The sequence below is a fragment of the Pseudophryne corroboree genome, chromosome 5, assembly GCF_028390025.1.
Source record: "Pseudophryne corroboree isolate aPseCor3 chromosome 5, aPseCor3.hap2, whole genome shotgun sequence".
Taxonomy (NCBI): domain Eukaryota; kingdom Metazoa; phylum Chordata; class Amphibia; order Anura; family Myobatrachidae; genus Pseudophryne; species Pseudophryne corroboree.
This window is the reverse complement of record NC_086448.1, coordinates 121240138-121254071: the sequence shown is the minus strand read 5'-3', so window position 1 is coordinate 121254071 and position 13934 is coordinate 121240138. Positions and strand designations below refer to the sequence as shown.

General features: G+C 42.3%; 1 protein-coding gene across 3 annotated transcripts in view; it reads right to left on the bottom strand.

Annotated features, from left to right (window-relative positions):
- The window catches only part of MYO3A (myosin IIIA), a 527514-nt gene that overhangs the window by 130217 nt on the left and 383363 nt on the right, over window positions 1-13934 (bottom strand). For all 3 annotated transcript variants that reach the window (XM_063921638.1, XM_063921639.1, XM_063921641.1), the window contains 5 exons: window positions 12441-12646; window positions 6618-6729; window positions 3279-3441; window positions 462-542; window positions 254-377 (listed from right to left, as the gene is read on the bottom strand). In XM_063921638.1, coding sequence (XP_063777708.1) covers window positions 254-377; window positions 462-542; window positions 3279-3441; window positions 6618-6729; window positions 12441-12646 — 686 coding nt within the window. The remainder of the gene's footprint in view (window positions 1-253; window positions 378-461; window positions 543-3278; window positions 3442-6617; window positions 6730-12440; window positions 12647-13934) is intronic.

Genomic DNA, 13934 nt, shown 5'->3' with positions numbered 1-13934 from the left:
TCCTGTTAGCCGAGGTAATTTTTTGCACCGAAAAAAAAATGGCTTTTATCGTGATTTTTTTCCCGATGGTCATTATCGGGCTATCCAATTATAACAGAAAGTGCCAGCATCAGGGATAATAGGATAGACTCGGGTGAGTCAGTTAGCCAAGGTAAAGTACTGCGGCTAATTGGATGCCACCCTAAGCCCCATGAGTATATGATGAACATCTGATAACACTAGTCTTTGGTGTTTATATAAATTATAAAAATACCTTTTTCTCTGAAAGCTCCTTCTCTCCTTGAAGCCGCGGTAGTGAGATTGGATTGTAGTTGCCGCGTCATCCTTTTCTTTCAGCATGTCCTTCCTTTTCTTCCTTACTAAGTAGCCTCTGGCACCTGAAGTACATCGTACATGAGTGATGAAAAAATGCAACTGTTACTGTAGAACAATGGTATATTGGGAGGAAAATGCATACGCACGTGCTTGGAACTTTGTAATGAAATCTTCCATCTTCTCTGCCTTTGTGTGTATTTCTTTACGTACAACATGACCCCTGTAAGCTTTAAAAAAAAAAGAAATTAGAATGCAGCTGTTTTCCTAAGTATACAGTATAAGACTTAATAAATATACCACACATGGGACCCTATTCACTGAGGATTGCAGATTGTTTTTTAGCAGAATCTGCAATCCTTTTTTTGCATGCTGGGGGCCACCCATCTCAGGGCAAGGCTGCCCAGCATGCTACCCAATGCCCACTAACTGCCATCACGCTCTAATTGCGATCGAGCTCCAATTAGAGCGTGATTGCAGAAACTATGGATGAATCCATCCAGCACAGCCTGGCTGCGACGTCAGGAGTCTCGCCGCCATTTTTTCAATCGAAGTGGCAGCGTCTGACGACATGCAGTCACCCCGAAAACACTGCCGACACACCCCGTTTACCCTGCGCTGCCCCTGCAACTATTTCTGAACGCCCACGCCTCTGCCTGTCAATCAGGCAGAGGCGTTATCAGTTAATGCAACCCAATTGCATTAACTGCATGCATGTGCAGGATGGGACCTGCACATGCGAAGTGCCGCCACCACCACCAGGGTTAATGCGATGCGACCTGAATAACCCCCATGGTGTCTGGGGTAGATGTCAATCAGCACTGTAGGGTTCACACCATGGGGGAGATGTATCAAACATTCTAAATAGGACAGGTGGAGAAGTTGCTCAAACCACCAATAATATTTTAGTTATCATCTCATAGAATGTACTTGTTAAATGATAGCTAGAAGCTGATTGGTTAATAAGGGCAACTTTTGCGCTTGTTCTCTTTAGAAGGTTTTGATACATCTCACCCTATATTTGCATTTTCAGACCTGTGTCACAAAGTCAGAATGTCAGGAGATATGACTGTGCACAGTAGAGCGTCGGTGAACAGGAGTCATATGAACCTGACACTTTGTGCGTGCAATACTGTAAGTGCAAATTATAGAGAAGGTTGGCTCTTCAGATGTGTTTCATGCCCTATTAATATATGACAATGTTCCCATCCTGATGTGGCAACACTTTTGTTCATATTCTGGTATTTTGGTGCCTGGTCGGAGATTTCTAAAAAATTGGAGGTATTGATTAAAATCATGATGGCAAAGTCTTGGCCAAAGCTTTTATGTTTACTTATATTGCTCTATCTGAATGAATATCACCTTTAATTGCACCCTAAAATCATTATCACGATTAGAAACAAGACTTTAGGACTTTACTTCAAATGTAGTATACTTAATTTACCATACTAAATGTAAACAGAAGTGTATTTTATTCATATGATAAAGTACATCATTTAGGGGTCTATTCATAAAGCAGTGAAAAGAGTAGAGAAGTGATCCAGTGGAGAAGTTGACCTTGGCAACTAATGAGCTGCATAGTTTGCAGAAAACCATTGTTGAGGTTTATAAACAAAGTAAATTGCTTTCGATGGGCCAAAGAACAATGGTATTGGACACTGGATCAGTGGAAAAAAGGATTTTGGACCGACGAGTCCAATTGTGAACATTTTGGAACCAGAAGACTTCACTATGTTCGAAAAATGGTTGGAGAACGTGTGCTAGATAATTGTACAAATCATACAGTTAAAGATGGTGGTGGCTTTGTCATGATTTGGGGTGGTTTTGGTGGAGGAAAGATTGGAGCTTTAGTTCAAATAACATCAACTACGGATAAGAAACTATATCACAGTATTTTAGTACATCACACTGTACCAAGTGGAATTCAAACTATTGGAAAGGGGTTCATTATGCAACAAGATAAGGACCCTAAGCACACATATAAACTGTGTATCACTTATTGAAAAGTAAAGTAGAAAGTTCTTCAAATTAAGACATGGCCTCCTCAGTTACCTGATCTCAATGCCATTGAGGAACTCTAGGATGAATTAGACAGAAATGTAATGGGAATGTCTGAACAAAGCCTGGAAAGGCATAACTTACAGTATAAAACTTTATAAAAGTTTGTGTCTCGAATGCAGTGGTATGCGCCAAAGGAGGAGAAATTGCCGAAAGCCAAGTTTAATCAGATTTATGCTAAACTATAAAATTATAAATCATTTTAATACTCTTTAGTTCATGTGAAAGATTATTATGAATAAATATTTTCATTATTTTACTACATTTGATCTTTTATTAACAATTATTTTCCTTGGCCAAAGACTTTTGCATGCTACTGTATGACAAAATGTTAGCCGGGAGGACAGCCTGACAAGAGAAGGGAAGAGGTAGAGTTAGAAAAACAGAAAAAGAAGTGAAGAGAGAAGAATGTAAGACAGAAGTCAATGGAGCAGGGGGTGGGGAGAAAGAGGGATATTGGAGGGAACCCTGCACTTTCTCATTAATAAAATATTTACAAGGGGAAGAGAGATGGAATGAACGGGCACACAGCCAAGCCTGCCCAGGCCACCAAACTGACCAGGTACAGCAACAGTGTAAGGAATTCTCTTCCACTTATTTCTCCTGCAAGGAGCATGCACTGTTGGAGTATCTTCCAGACAACCAGATTCTCAGACACCTATCCATCTCTCTTACAGCATGATTGGTGAAGGTAGAATATTTCTTTACATTTTCTGCTTTTCTTTGGATAAAACATTGTATATAAAGGTAATTAAACTAGGATGAGGTTAATAGGTAGGATTGTATTAATCAGGCTGCATTCAAGCAAATCGTACTGTTCGGTGCTATTTGCTGGGTGACCATAGGCGTTTATATAATGGTTGTAAACTGCATTAGAAATCCATAAAATGTTTGCAGATGTGGATTACCGGATTGTATTGTCACCGCACTTTGCTCTCTTTTAAACTTCAGCTTTTGGTATCGCTTTGCCCCCAGCCATCCTTTGACACAGGATTGAAGAAAAACAATTCTGCCAACTATAGTTTTTATTAGTCGGTCCAGCTGTTCCACATGGTAATATTTGAGGAAAACCTAATAAAACACAATAAAAAATTATAACTTTATTAAAACTCATGCAGTAAAAAATAGGTGACAATAAAGGTCACCACTAAACCATAACAGAGCTTTGCCAGTCCAATTGCTAGAAAATGCTACTTATTTATCTACTACTTTGTGCAACTGCACCATAGTACGTAGACACATATAGGTAGTCAGACCAAGATGTTGGTGATTGAGGGGGTAAAAAAGTCGGCACTAGGCAATGGTAGAAGTTGGGTGGATCAAAGCCGTGAGTGGCTGAGTAGTGCCTATGTTTACACCCACAATGCAAAATGAAACATTGTTTTTAATAAGAATATTAACATGAGATGAAGGTCTGGAGAGGGCACATTTATGTTACTGAAAGTTGTGATCCCAATGTTGAAGTAATATGTCCTTTGTTGGAATTTGTATGGTTTTAAACATTAACTATTTCTGTAGGATCAACATCATTGCTTAAAATAGATGGGGGGGGGGGGGGGGGGGGAGGACAAGCAGAGTATAAAAGTATGGTACGGCTCAATAGGACATTTAACATGCGCTCCAGCTTTATAACCTTGACTTCAGCATTTATTCAATACTGAGGCATTGGGATAAGCTTAGCTGGCCATAAAACAGAGAACAAGATAGAACTTGATTAAGTTTAGCCACAGAAAATAATTGCTTGACCTCCTCGCTGGCACAAAGCAGAGTCGTCATGCAGAGCAAAGAGCCCATCAGAATGGACTTACAGTTGCGGTCAGTGACACAGGTATGCTCAGCCACCTCACTGTTACCTCCCTGGAACACGCACTGAATTCCACGCTCCCTGTATCCAAATCTGTTCTGCATCTGGGTGCAGTAACAATTGAGACGCATGTGTGGTGTGGCTTGGATGTGTGAACAATACTTAAAACATTGTCCAATTGCGTGAAGATTGGCATTGTATGAGGCGAGCGTGTGGCTAAGTTGTTAGTGTCTATAATTTGTTCCATGTGAACAGATATTCTCTATAGTTAAAACTAATAAGTACAACAGATTGACAATTGGATATCTCTCTGCAGAATTACTTTGTGAATGTTTCCGCCTTCCAAGATGTAGCTAGAAGACCGACAGTGGGATCCTGATGGTCAGAATCCTGATGGATCCTGGAGGTAAGTACTGGGGTTGGAATTAGGGTTAGGCACTAAAGGAAGGTTAGGGTTAGACTGTGGGGGCAGTTAGGGTTAGGTAGAGGGAGGGGTGGGTTAAGATTAGGGGTAGGGTGAAATACTTACCCAGATGCCGTCAGGATTCTGGTCATTGAGGTCCTGCTATCTATCGGTCGTCTGACTGTTCCTACTGCCAGGATTTCATACCTAACCCCAACTTATACCTACAGTAATTTTAAAAGGCTAATGAAAAATATGGTAACTTGGAGGACTCATTGAATAGTGTTTGGCAGTGGTCGATTTATGGAGGGGCATGTGCCCCCCTGTAACGTTTTGCCACAGATTTTGTTTCCCTAGCACCTTTCTCCACGGATCACTCTCTAAGCAATCCAATGAGGCAAACCCACACCACAACCTCCGTGCTCTTCTCATTATCAGACTAATACCCCTTGTATACCACAAACCCGGGTCTGACCCGGTATTTTGAATCCGGGTCCAGACAAGGTCGGACATGGGTCAGACCCTTTCACACTACACTTTCAACCCGGGTTATTGCAGGGTTGGCTCTTTTTATCTCAACCCGGGTCAGCAATTAAAACACCATGGATTTAATTTTAAATTGACTTTTTTTGGCTCAGGAAGATGGGGTGTAAGAAGGGGACAAAAAGAGAAGGTGGGGACAGCTCACAGCATTGCAGAAATCATGGCTGACAGAGCTATATTTTTACACGCAATTGCATCTTTAACTGTTCCAGCAACATACCTCTCAACTGTGCAGATTTTCACGTGCCAGTTCCGTTTTTTTTGGGACTGTCCCGCTGTCCTACCCCCGGACTGCAGTGTTCCATGGTGGGGGGATGGGAGGCAGTTGGGAGGCTCCCGTCTCTCCTGCTCTGCTTAGCAGAGCAGTGGTGAATAGACGCTGTGCCCATGCGCAGAGACAGAGGGAGAGGGGGCATGCCAGCAGCTCAGAGAGCACTGGGCATGCCCCCTTCAGTGATGGTAAAAGGGGGCGTGACTCACAATTGTGGCTCTGCTGCGAGGCCATGCCCCCTTTCATACAGGCTTTTCAGGTGCACCCAAGATCCCTCTTTGTACTTTTAATAAGTTGGGAGGTATGCAGTAATTCTTAATAGCTCTAATTCTTAATGCTCTCTGTTCTCTCCTGTGTTGCAGGGCTCAGGCTGCTGACATCATCAAGGCACACAAAGAACAGCCAATCAGCACTTTTACATGAATGTTTAACACTGCTTTAATACCGGGTTGAAATGCAGGGTTACTCGACCCGGGATATTAAAAAGTGGTGCTTTTAGACTGCACCTCGACCAGGCAATATCCCAGGATATATTTGCGGTGTGAAAGGGGTATAAAGTGGAAGTGTGTTTATTTCCGCTTCCTTCCTGAGGCTGAGCTACCAGACATAGCGTATGGAGCAGCAGCAGGACCTGCCGTAGTCACACTAGGTGACTCATGACCACATCCTCTTTTTGGTGTAGGCGCATGCACAAACTGAATACTGCGGCAAATAGCCGATACCCCCGGTTATAGTACCCCTCCCTGTAATTTGTCTCTGAATCTGCCCCTGGTGTTTGGTATACAGATGTAGCCATGCTCATCTTACTGTGATGCTGCATGTTGCATCACGGCATGCTGCATTGTGTGCCAGGCTGCGACTACTCACAGCCGGCACTCATGCGAATAGTCGCAGCCTGGCATGCCATTCTACAAACCGTGTTGCAGCATGCTGCATCGCAGCAAAATGAGCATGGCTACATCTGTAGCTTATAAATCTTATTTACTGTATCTTACATGAAAATGCCAGCTGATAAGTTATTGAGCTATTATCTCTTTCTAGGATGTAAAGTATTGTTTTTACTTATTAGGGCAATGTGCAGTGCGCCATCTTGTCCAACACAGCCCTAACTCTACTACTGGAAGAAACGCCAACAATTTGGAGTCCCTAGCTCCACCCAAAAGAGTAATCCTATCAAACGGGGGAGTTACCACATTAATACCCCAGTCATAAAGCAATTACTGTACCTTTGTTTTTCCTAATACCCATTGGTCTAGATTTGCTTTTTCTAGTATGGCTGCACAGCATTCTGGGCTTACTGGAGGGTCTTCATGAAACTTAAAGCAAATAAGGTAGTACCTGGAAAAACACAAACATGTTTTTATAATATGCAAGTATTAGGAAGTCACCGAAAAATACTGTGTGCAATAACGCATGTTGCGTGTATAAATCAACATTTTGAGTACAGTAAATTTTCTTACAAGTTGTTTTTTTACTGTGATAACTTTGTACAGTACCAGGGAAGACATGCATATTTTTGCCATGAGTTCACACAGAAATAAGAGGCTCATGATATTGCACCATATGGGCCAGTAAATAGACATTTTGAGGTCTATGCACTAAGCCTTAGATAAAGTGGAAAGAGTTAAGTGCCAATCAATCAGCTCCTGTCATTTTCAAACCCAGCCTATAACATTCCGTAGGAGCTGATTAGCTGGTACTTTATCTCTGTCCACTTTCTCTCTCTCCAAGGCTTAGTACATTGGCCCTCATTCCGAGTTGATCGCTCGCTAGCTGCTTTTAGCAGCAGTGCACACGCTAGGCCGCCGCCCTCTGGGAAGTGTATCTTAGCTTAGGAGAAGTACGAACAAAAGGTTAGAAGAAGAGCAAGTAAACATTTTCATGCAGTTTCTGAGCAGCTCCAGACCTACTCCTTCCTTGCGATCACCTCAGTCCGTTTAGATCCTGATTTGACGTCACAAACACGCCCTGCGTTCGACCAGCTACTCCCCCGTTTCCCCAGGCACGCCTGCGTTTTTTAGAACACTCCCGGAAAACGGTCAGTTGCCACCCTGAAACACCCCTTTCCTGTCAATCACTCACCGATCAACAGAACGACAGAAAAGCGTCGCTCGCCCTTGTGTAAAACTGCATAGTTTTGTGTGAAAGTACATCGCGCGTGCGTACTGCGGCCCGTACACATGCGCAGAAATGCCGCTTTTTCACCTAATCGCCGCGCTGCGACCTGAAAGCAGCTAGCGAACAACTCGGAATGACCCCCATAGGCCCCATAGTTAATATGTACAATATCCTTATAGTTATGAAAGGACCTACATTGACTTCTTAGAGTTAGCTCTCATCTGTTACACAAATCCAGGAACAGATTCTGCCTCCTCACAAGTCCTCCCCAGTACAGTAAAACATAACGGGCTAATTTATCATTCATACTCTAATTGTAAAGCGCAACGGAATATGCTGCGCTATATAAGAAACTGCTAATAAATAAATAAATAATACTCTGCCTACGCTACAGTAACACTCTACCAAAATGTGCCTCACTGCAACCACATCTAGATCTTCCTCCTATACCTATATATTTTCATCTATTTGCCCAGAGCCGGCCCTAACCAATATGATGCCCTAGGCAAGATTTTGGCTGGTGCCCCCTAGCACCGCCGCTAGTTCTGAAGGAGATGCCTGGCATGAGTCAGCTGGCAGCTCTGCTAACGTCGGGCGCCTTTTGTTTATGAAAATGCGTCTTATTTGCATTACGAAATGCTACATTACAGTGATTTCCAGCAATACACTGCAACATAGCATTTCTTATGCAGATACAGCTGCAGTCACACACAGAATATAGGCATGCCGCATATCATTTTAATCAGCAGAAGCTGCTGGTGCCCCTAAGCATACCAAATGCCCTAGGCATTTGCCTAGTTTGCCTATACCTAAGGCCGGCTCTGTATTTGCCATCCTTCTGAGCTGTGGGGACCGGGTTTATTAATAAAACTGTGGTCCATGAGTGGCAGCAGAGGTCCCAAAATAGAAAATTCCCAAAATCGCTGTCCATTATACTGAAAACAGTTTTTAATTTGTACAACGGAGTTCAAAGAAAAATAGTTTAAGACATAATGGGGTTGACTCCGAGTAGGAAACACAGTGGCCGCATTTGTGACCAGCCACGGAAGCCAGATTTACTACCTTATGCTAATGCGACATTCTGTAGTTATAATGTGAGCAGGGTTGGACTGGCCTACAGGGGTAGAGGGGAAACCACCAGTGGGCCCTACTGCCTGGGGCCCCACCCCCTCCTCTAGGGATCAGGTTCCAGACTGTGCGGTTACTAATCTAGTACATTATCATGCATGCACTACAGTATTTGCTGTATATATTTATCTAGGGGATCAACACTTGCAAAATGGTTAGGAAAACCAATGTGGCATCTGGGCATACCCCCTCTAGAGACTGGCCACCCCCCCAAACATGGGCCCCTACCACTGTATTCTCCCAGTGGGCCCTACATGCCCCAGTCCGACACTGAATGTGAGGATACATCCATCTGCTTGCAGAATCCATGCTGCCCACAGATTTTACCCAACCCGCGCAACTGTCATTCTTAGTTTAGGCACCTGCACCAGTCCTATAGATGTATGCTGTATAACTTAAATTTGAAGGACAGGAAGTTGCATCACTGCAATGTACTTGTGGAAGTTCAGCATGACTGCAGCTAGTAAAGTCACACTTCTGCAATCCTCTAAAAACCTGTGGCTACTTTGCATGGTGTCAGCAGTTGGGTTGTAAATGATGGTACAAGGTCTCTGACTATTCAATCCACTTTGTTTTCGATGATGCCATTACGGCGCACTGCTCAAGTTCAACATGCAATGGCACATATACTGCTGTGCCAGGCTCTCAGACAAACCAAAACAGGTACAGGCATATACTTTGCTTAATTTAGCTGGTGCTGACACATGTGTCTATTTGGAGGGGGAGGATCAAGAGTATGCAGCCACGCTAATAAATTAAAGTTTAAAGAGATATGCTAACCAGTAAAAAAAATATGTAATAATGGACAGACATTCTTTTCACCCTGTTGTGTAGAGCTCCTTTGAGAGCATCCAGAGGGAAGCCAGACTAAAACTCCTAGCATAGGAGCTGTAATTATGGTGCATTAGCTAGTGAGCTCATCCAGGACAGGATTGTGCGCTGCACTTACAATGATGTAGCCCATGCTCATTTATTACGTGAAACGTTATTAGCACTGTACACTGCTACACACATATGCATACTGTAAGATCAGTCAAATAAAATTGCAATAGAGTTCAAAAAAGAGTCTGATGTAAGTGACATTCAGAAACATGTGCAGCAACTAACACATTATGCCGGATATAATGGCACCTGAGTTTGTGGGAGATACAAGATTGTGGCTGAACTCAGACTCTTTTATAAAGCGACAGTCATTTTCAAGGCAAAACTATGCCTTGTAAATGACTACCACTTTAAAATAGCCATCTACGTTCAGCCGGCATCCCGCACCTCCAGCAAACTCGGATGCCATTACATCCTGCCCGTTTTGTGAATTGCGGCAGTCGCCATTCACATGGAAACCACAAATGTCTGGCTTTTAACAAACACTGCAATCCCTGTGGCAAACAAAATCCTTTAGTCCAAGTCTACAGCTGATGAATTACAACCTTATACTTCACGTTCCAGCAGCCCACTGCACTGTTCACACGGTAGATGCTCTGCAGAAAACACCCCAGACAACTGTTTCTTTATGTCTGAAAAGGGGGATGTTGATGTATGCAGTGCTGCTTTAATGTAGAGGGCAGGAAGTTTCATCACTGGCATCCACTTGTTATTCAGTAAGTGCCTCTGCAGCCATTGCTCAGCATGACTGCAGCTAGTAGAGTCACACTGCTGCAGCTCTTCAGAGTCCTGTGGTGATTTGCACACAGACCACCTTTTGTAAAGTGGCCCAATGCTAGATGCAAGAGATCCATCACCAAGGCTTCACTTTCCCATAGGCATACAGCTTTAGATATACACCGCACGGCACTCCTACAAGTCAGGGTGGGTCCATGCGCTCAATTTGATATAAAAAAAATCCCAATTTTATGTAAAGACAGATACAATTAATTTACACCTAACTCTTAATATGACAGACATATGCAACAATGCATATATTTGCATCTGCGTGTCCATCCGTGCACATAGATCCGTCTGACTTAGAATCAGTCCCAAAAAGTGTCAATATGAAAACCTAAAACAGTAAAAGCAAGTGGCAGATGGCAAATGTTAGATTAGAAGAATTCCTCACACTGTACAGTGGAACATGAGTAAATGCTCTGTCTTTGAGCATTTATATACATATAGGGGTACACTGTGGGCTCTTATAAAGGGGGTAATTCCAAGTTGATCGCAGCAGGAAATTTTTTAGCAGTTGGGCAAAACCATGTGCACTGCAGGGGAGGCAGATATAACATGTGCAGAGAGAGTTAGATTTGGGTGTGGTGTGTTCAATCTGCAATCTAATTTGCAGTGTAAAAATAAAGCAGCCAGTATTTACCCTGCACAGAAATAAAATAACCGACCCAAATCTAACTCTTTCTGCACATGTTATATCTGCCTCCCCTGCAGTGCACATGGTTTTGCCCAACTGCTAAAAAATTTCCTGCTGCGATCAACTTGGAATTACCCCAAAGTTGGCTCTATGCATGATAATTTTGCTTAATATACTGTACCTACAGAAAGAACTTGTGTTCCTACAGTATGTACAGGTTGAGTATCCCTTATCCAAAATGCTTGGGACCAGAGGTATTTTGGATATCGGATTTTTCCATATTTTGGAATAATTGCATACCATAATGAGATATGATGGTGATGGGACCTAAGTCTAAGCACAGAATGCATTTATGTTACATATACACCTTATACACACAGCCTGAAGGTCATTTTAGCCAATATTTTTTATAACTTTGTGCGTTAAACAAAGTGTGGTCTACAGTCACACAATTCATTTATGTTTCATTTACACCTTATACACACAGCCTGAAGGTCATTTAATACAATATTTTTAATAACTTTGTGTATTAAACAAAGTTTGTGTACATTGAACCATCAAAAAACAAAGGTTTCACTATCTCACTCTCACTCAAAAAAGTCCGTATTTCGGAATATTCCGTATTTCGGAATATTTGGATATGGGATACTCAACCTGTATAACCCTTTCCATTTTAGGCTTCCACTGCTTAGAGAGGTGGAATGGGAGCAAGAAGAGACAGGCAAGTGCAAGCTTAGTACAGTAAGGCAGTATTCACACAAATGCAACCCAGGTACAGTAAACATGGACAGAGACGCTTATGCAGCTATCAGGTGGTGCATATTTTTGGACATGGTTGGCCCTGGCACAAAATACACACTGATGGTGAAAATCAGCGGCTGCTTTTAATTGGCTGATTGAACCTTGAATCATCCCACCATCTAATTGAAAATCATTACTGTGATTGGGAGTGCAGTAGATAAGAATATTCCCATATTCCCATTTGATTTAGAAGATGACAATGGATGTTGACTGAATTCAGTTTGTACTTTTAGTTTGTATTTAATTGTATTTTACATGGTACATGTGACATTCCAATTTGTTAATAAGACTGTCGATATCTATGTATACAACACTTGATTACAGTATTACATTGTCTACAAATGGGTAATGTGACTTTAGAATTTGCTACCATCAGTGTCAAGCCGCATCTTCATGCTAGTGTTACTTCTGCAAGCCAAGCGAATACTGTAATCTACTGTTTTCTCCTGGCGTAAATCAATGCAAATACTACTGATGCAGAGCTGGCCACATATTGAGATGCATCTACCTCCACATACACTAATAATTGCTCTGTTCTACTCAACCAACTCTACATAAAGCCCAATGTAAGAGCATCTCTTGTTTTGTTCAACTGTATTAGAATGAATACAATAACAACAATGGTAAAATTAGGAGGATAAGTGACCGCAGACTTCTGGGGCCTCAGATCTGAGGTGGCGTCTAATATTCTCGCTCTTGCACTTACCGCTTTATAAAGTTAGCAAAAAGAAGACGGTGGGAATACCCAAGCCGGCGAATCCTTGCCGTCTCCAGAATACCGGTGTACCTCAGTTGCACTAGTACTTTTTCCCGATCAAATTTACTGGGCAAGCGATCATTGTTTGGTTTGATGCAACGTACAAAATGCGGCTGGCCAGCCACCATTTTTGACAATAAGTCCATCAAGGAATACTAAGACAGAAATATGTAGTTAGTAGAGTATACATGAACAACAAATGAAAAAAGAATCAGATATCATTGGACCTCCAGTAGTCTTAGGCTCTGTACACACTTGCCGATGTGCAGCCGATATATCGCCCGATCCGGCAGATCGGACGATATATCATTTACATCGTCCACTGTGTATTCCCTATATCATTAACGATGCGTTCTCCGGCAGGTCATTAACGATGTACAATATCATTAGTTTTCACCTTGAAATCTAAATATATTGTACAAGATGGCATGCACTTGGATGTGGGTGCATGCCATCACTGACGAGATGCAAACAATATCGCTCAGTGTGTATGAATTACATAGTTTGCACTTTGCAGGGGGGGGGGGGGTTCTTGCGGGATGTCACATCTAATGTGACATCGGCAAGTGTGTAACCAGCCTTAAATCTTTGGATTGTATAAATAACAATATACAGCACATCACTAGTATACCTTGTAAGTTACAGTTTCAATTAAATTGGGGTTTTATATCTACATATATTCATAGATGCAGGATTTTCCTGTACAGTGCTACAGCATGTTACAGCATGGCATTATACATCTCGAAGGGATTTTACAATAAAATGTGATCATGAGAAACCCCATAAGGAAAACACACCAATGCTAGGAGACCGCATTTCTGTCTGAAATAATTTGCATAACAGTGCAGCCAATCAGTTTACTGGAAACTGTTACTTAGGCAATGTGTCAACTTTCAAGACTCTCAAGATGCCTGTCTGGTCTGTATCTCACTAGGTTCTACACCAGCAACGATGCCAGAGCTGGTAACTGCAGGGTTTAGGAAGAGTGCAGGGGACCCCACAAAAACCCACAAGTGACCATTTGTTTTAGGAGTGCCAAGGTGGCAGAGGGAGCCAATGCATTATTAAATGGACATTGTATGGATACCAATCTTCATGTAATACAGGAACTACTATGGGAGTAACCGTGATTGGAGAGGGCGCCAATAAGAGATGTCACTACACATGAATTCCCCATGCATTGAATTGCTCTAGGAATCGACCCTACTGTACCTCCTCAATTATCATAAAATGATCTATAGCAAGACTTCATGCTGTGCAGATAGATGTATAGAAGGTAGAGAGATGTGCGGTTCGGTTCTCCAGAAATCTGAATACATGCAAATTCGTGGATCCGAACCAAACCAAAACGTGGTCCAGATCCTGCGAAGAATCAGATCTAAACCGAGTCCCGATTGGAATCTTCCTGCAATTCGGAATTCTGATTTTAGATTTAAATTTGGA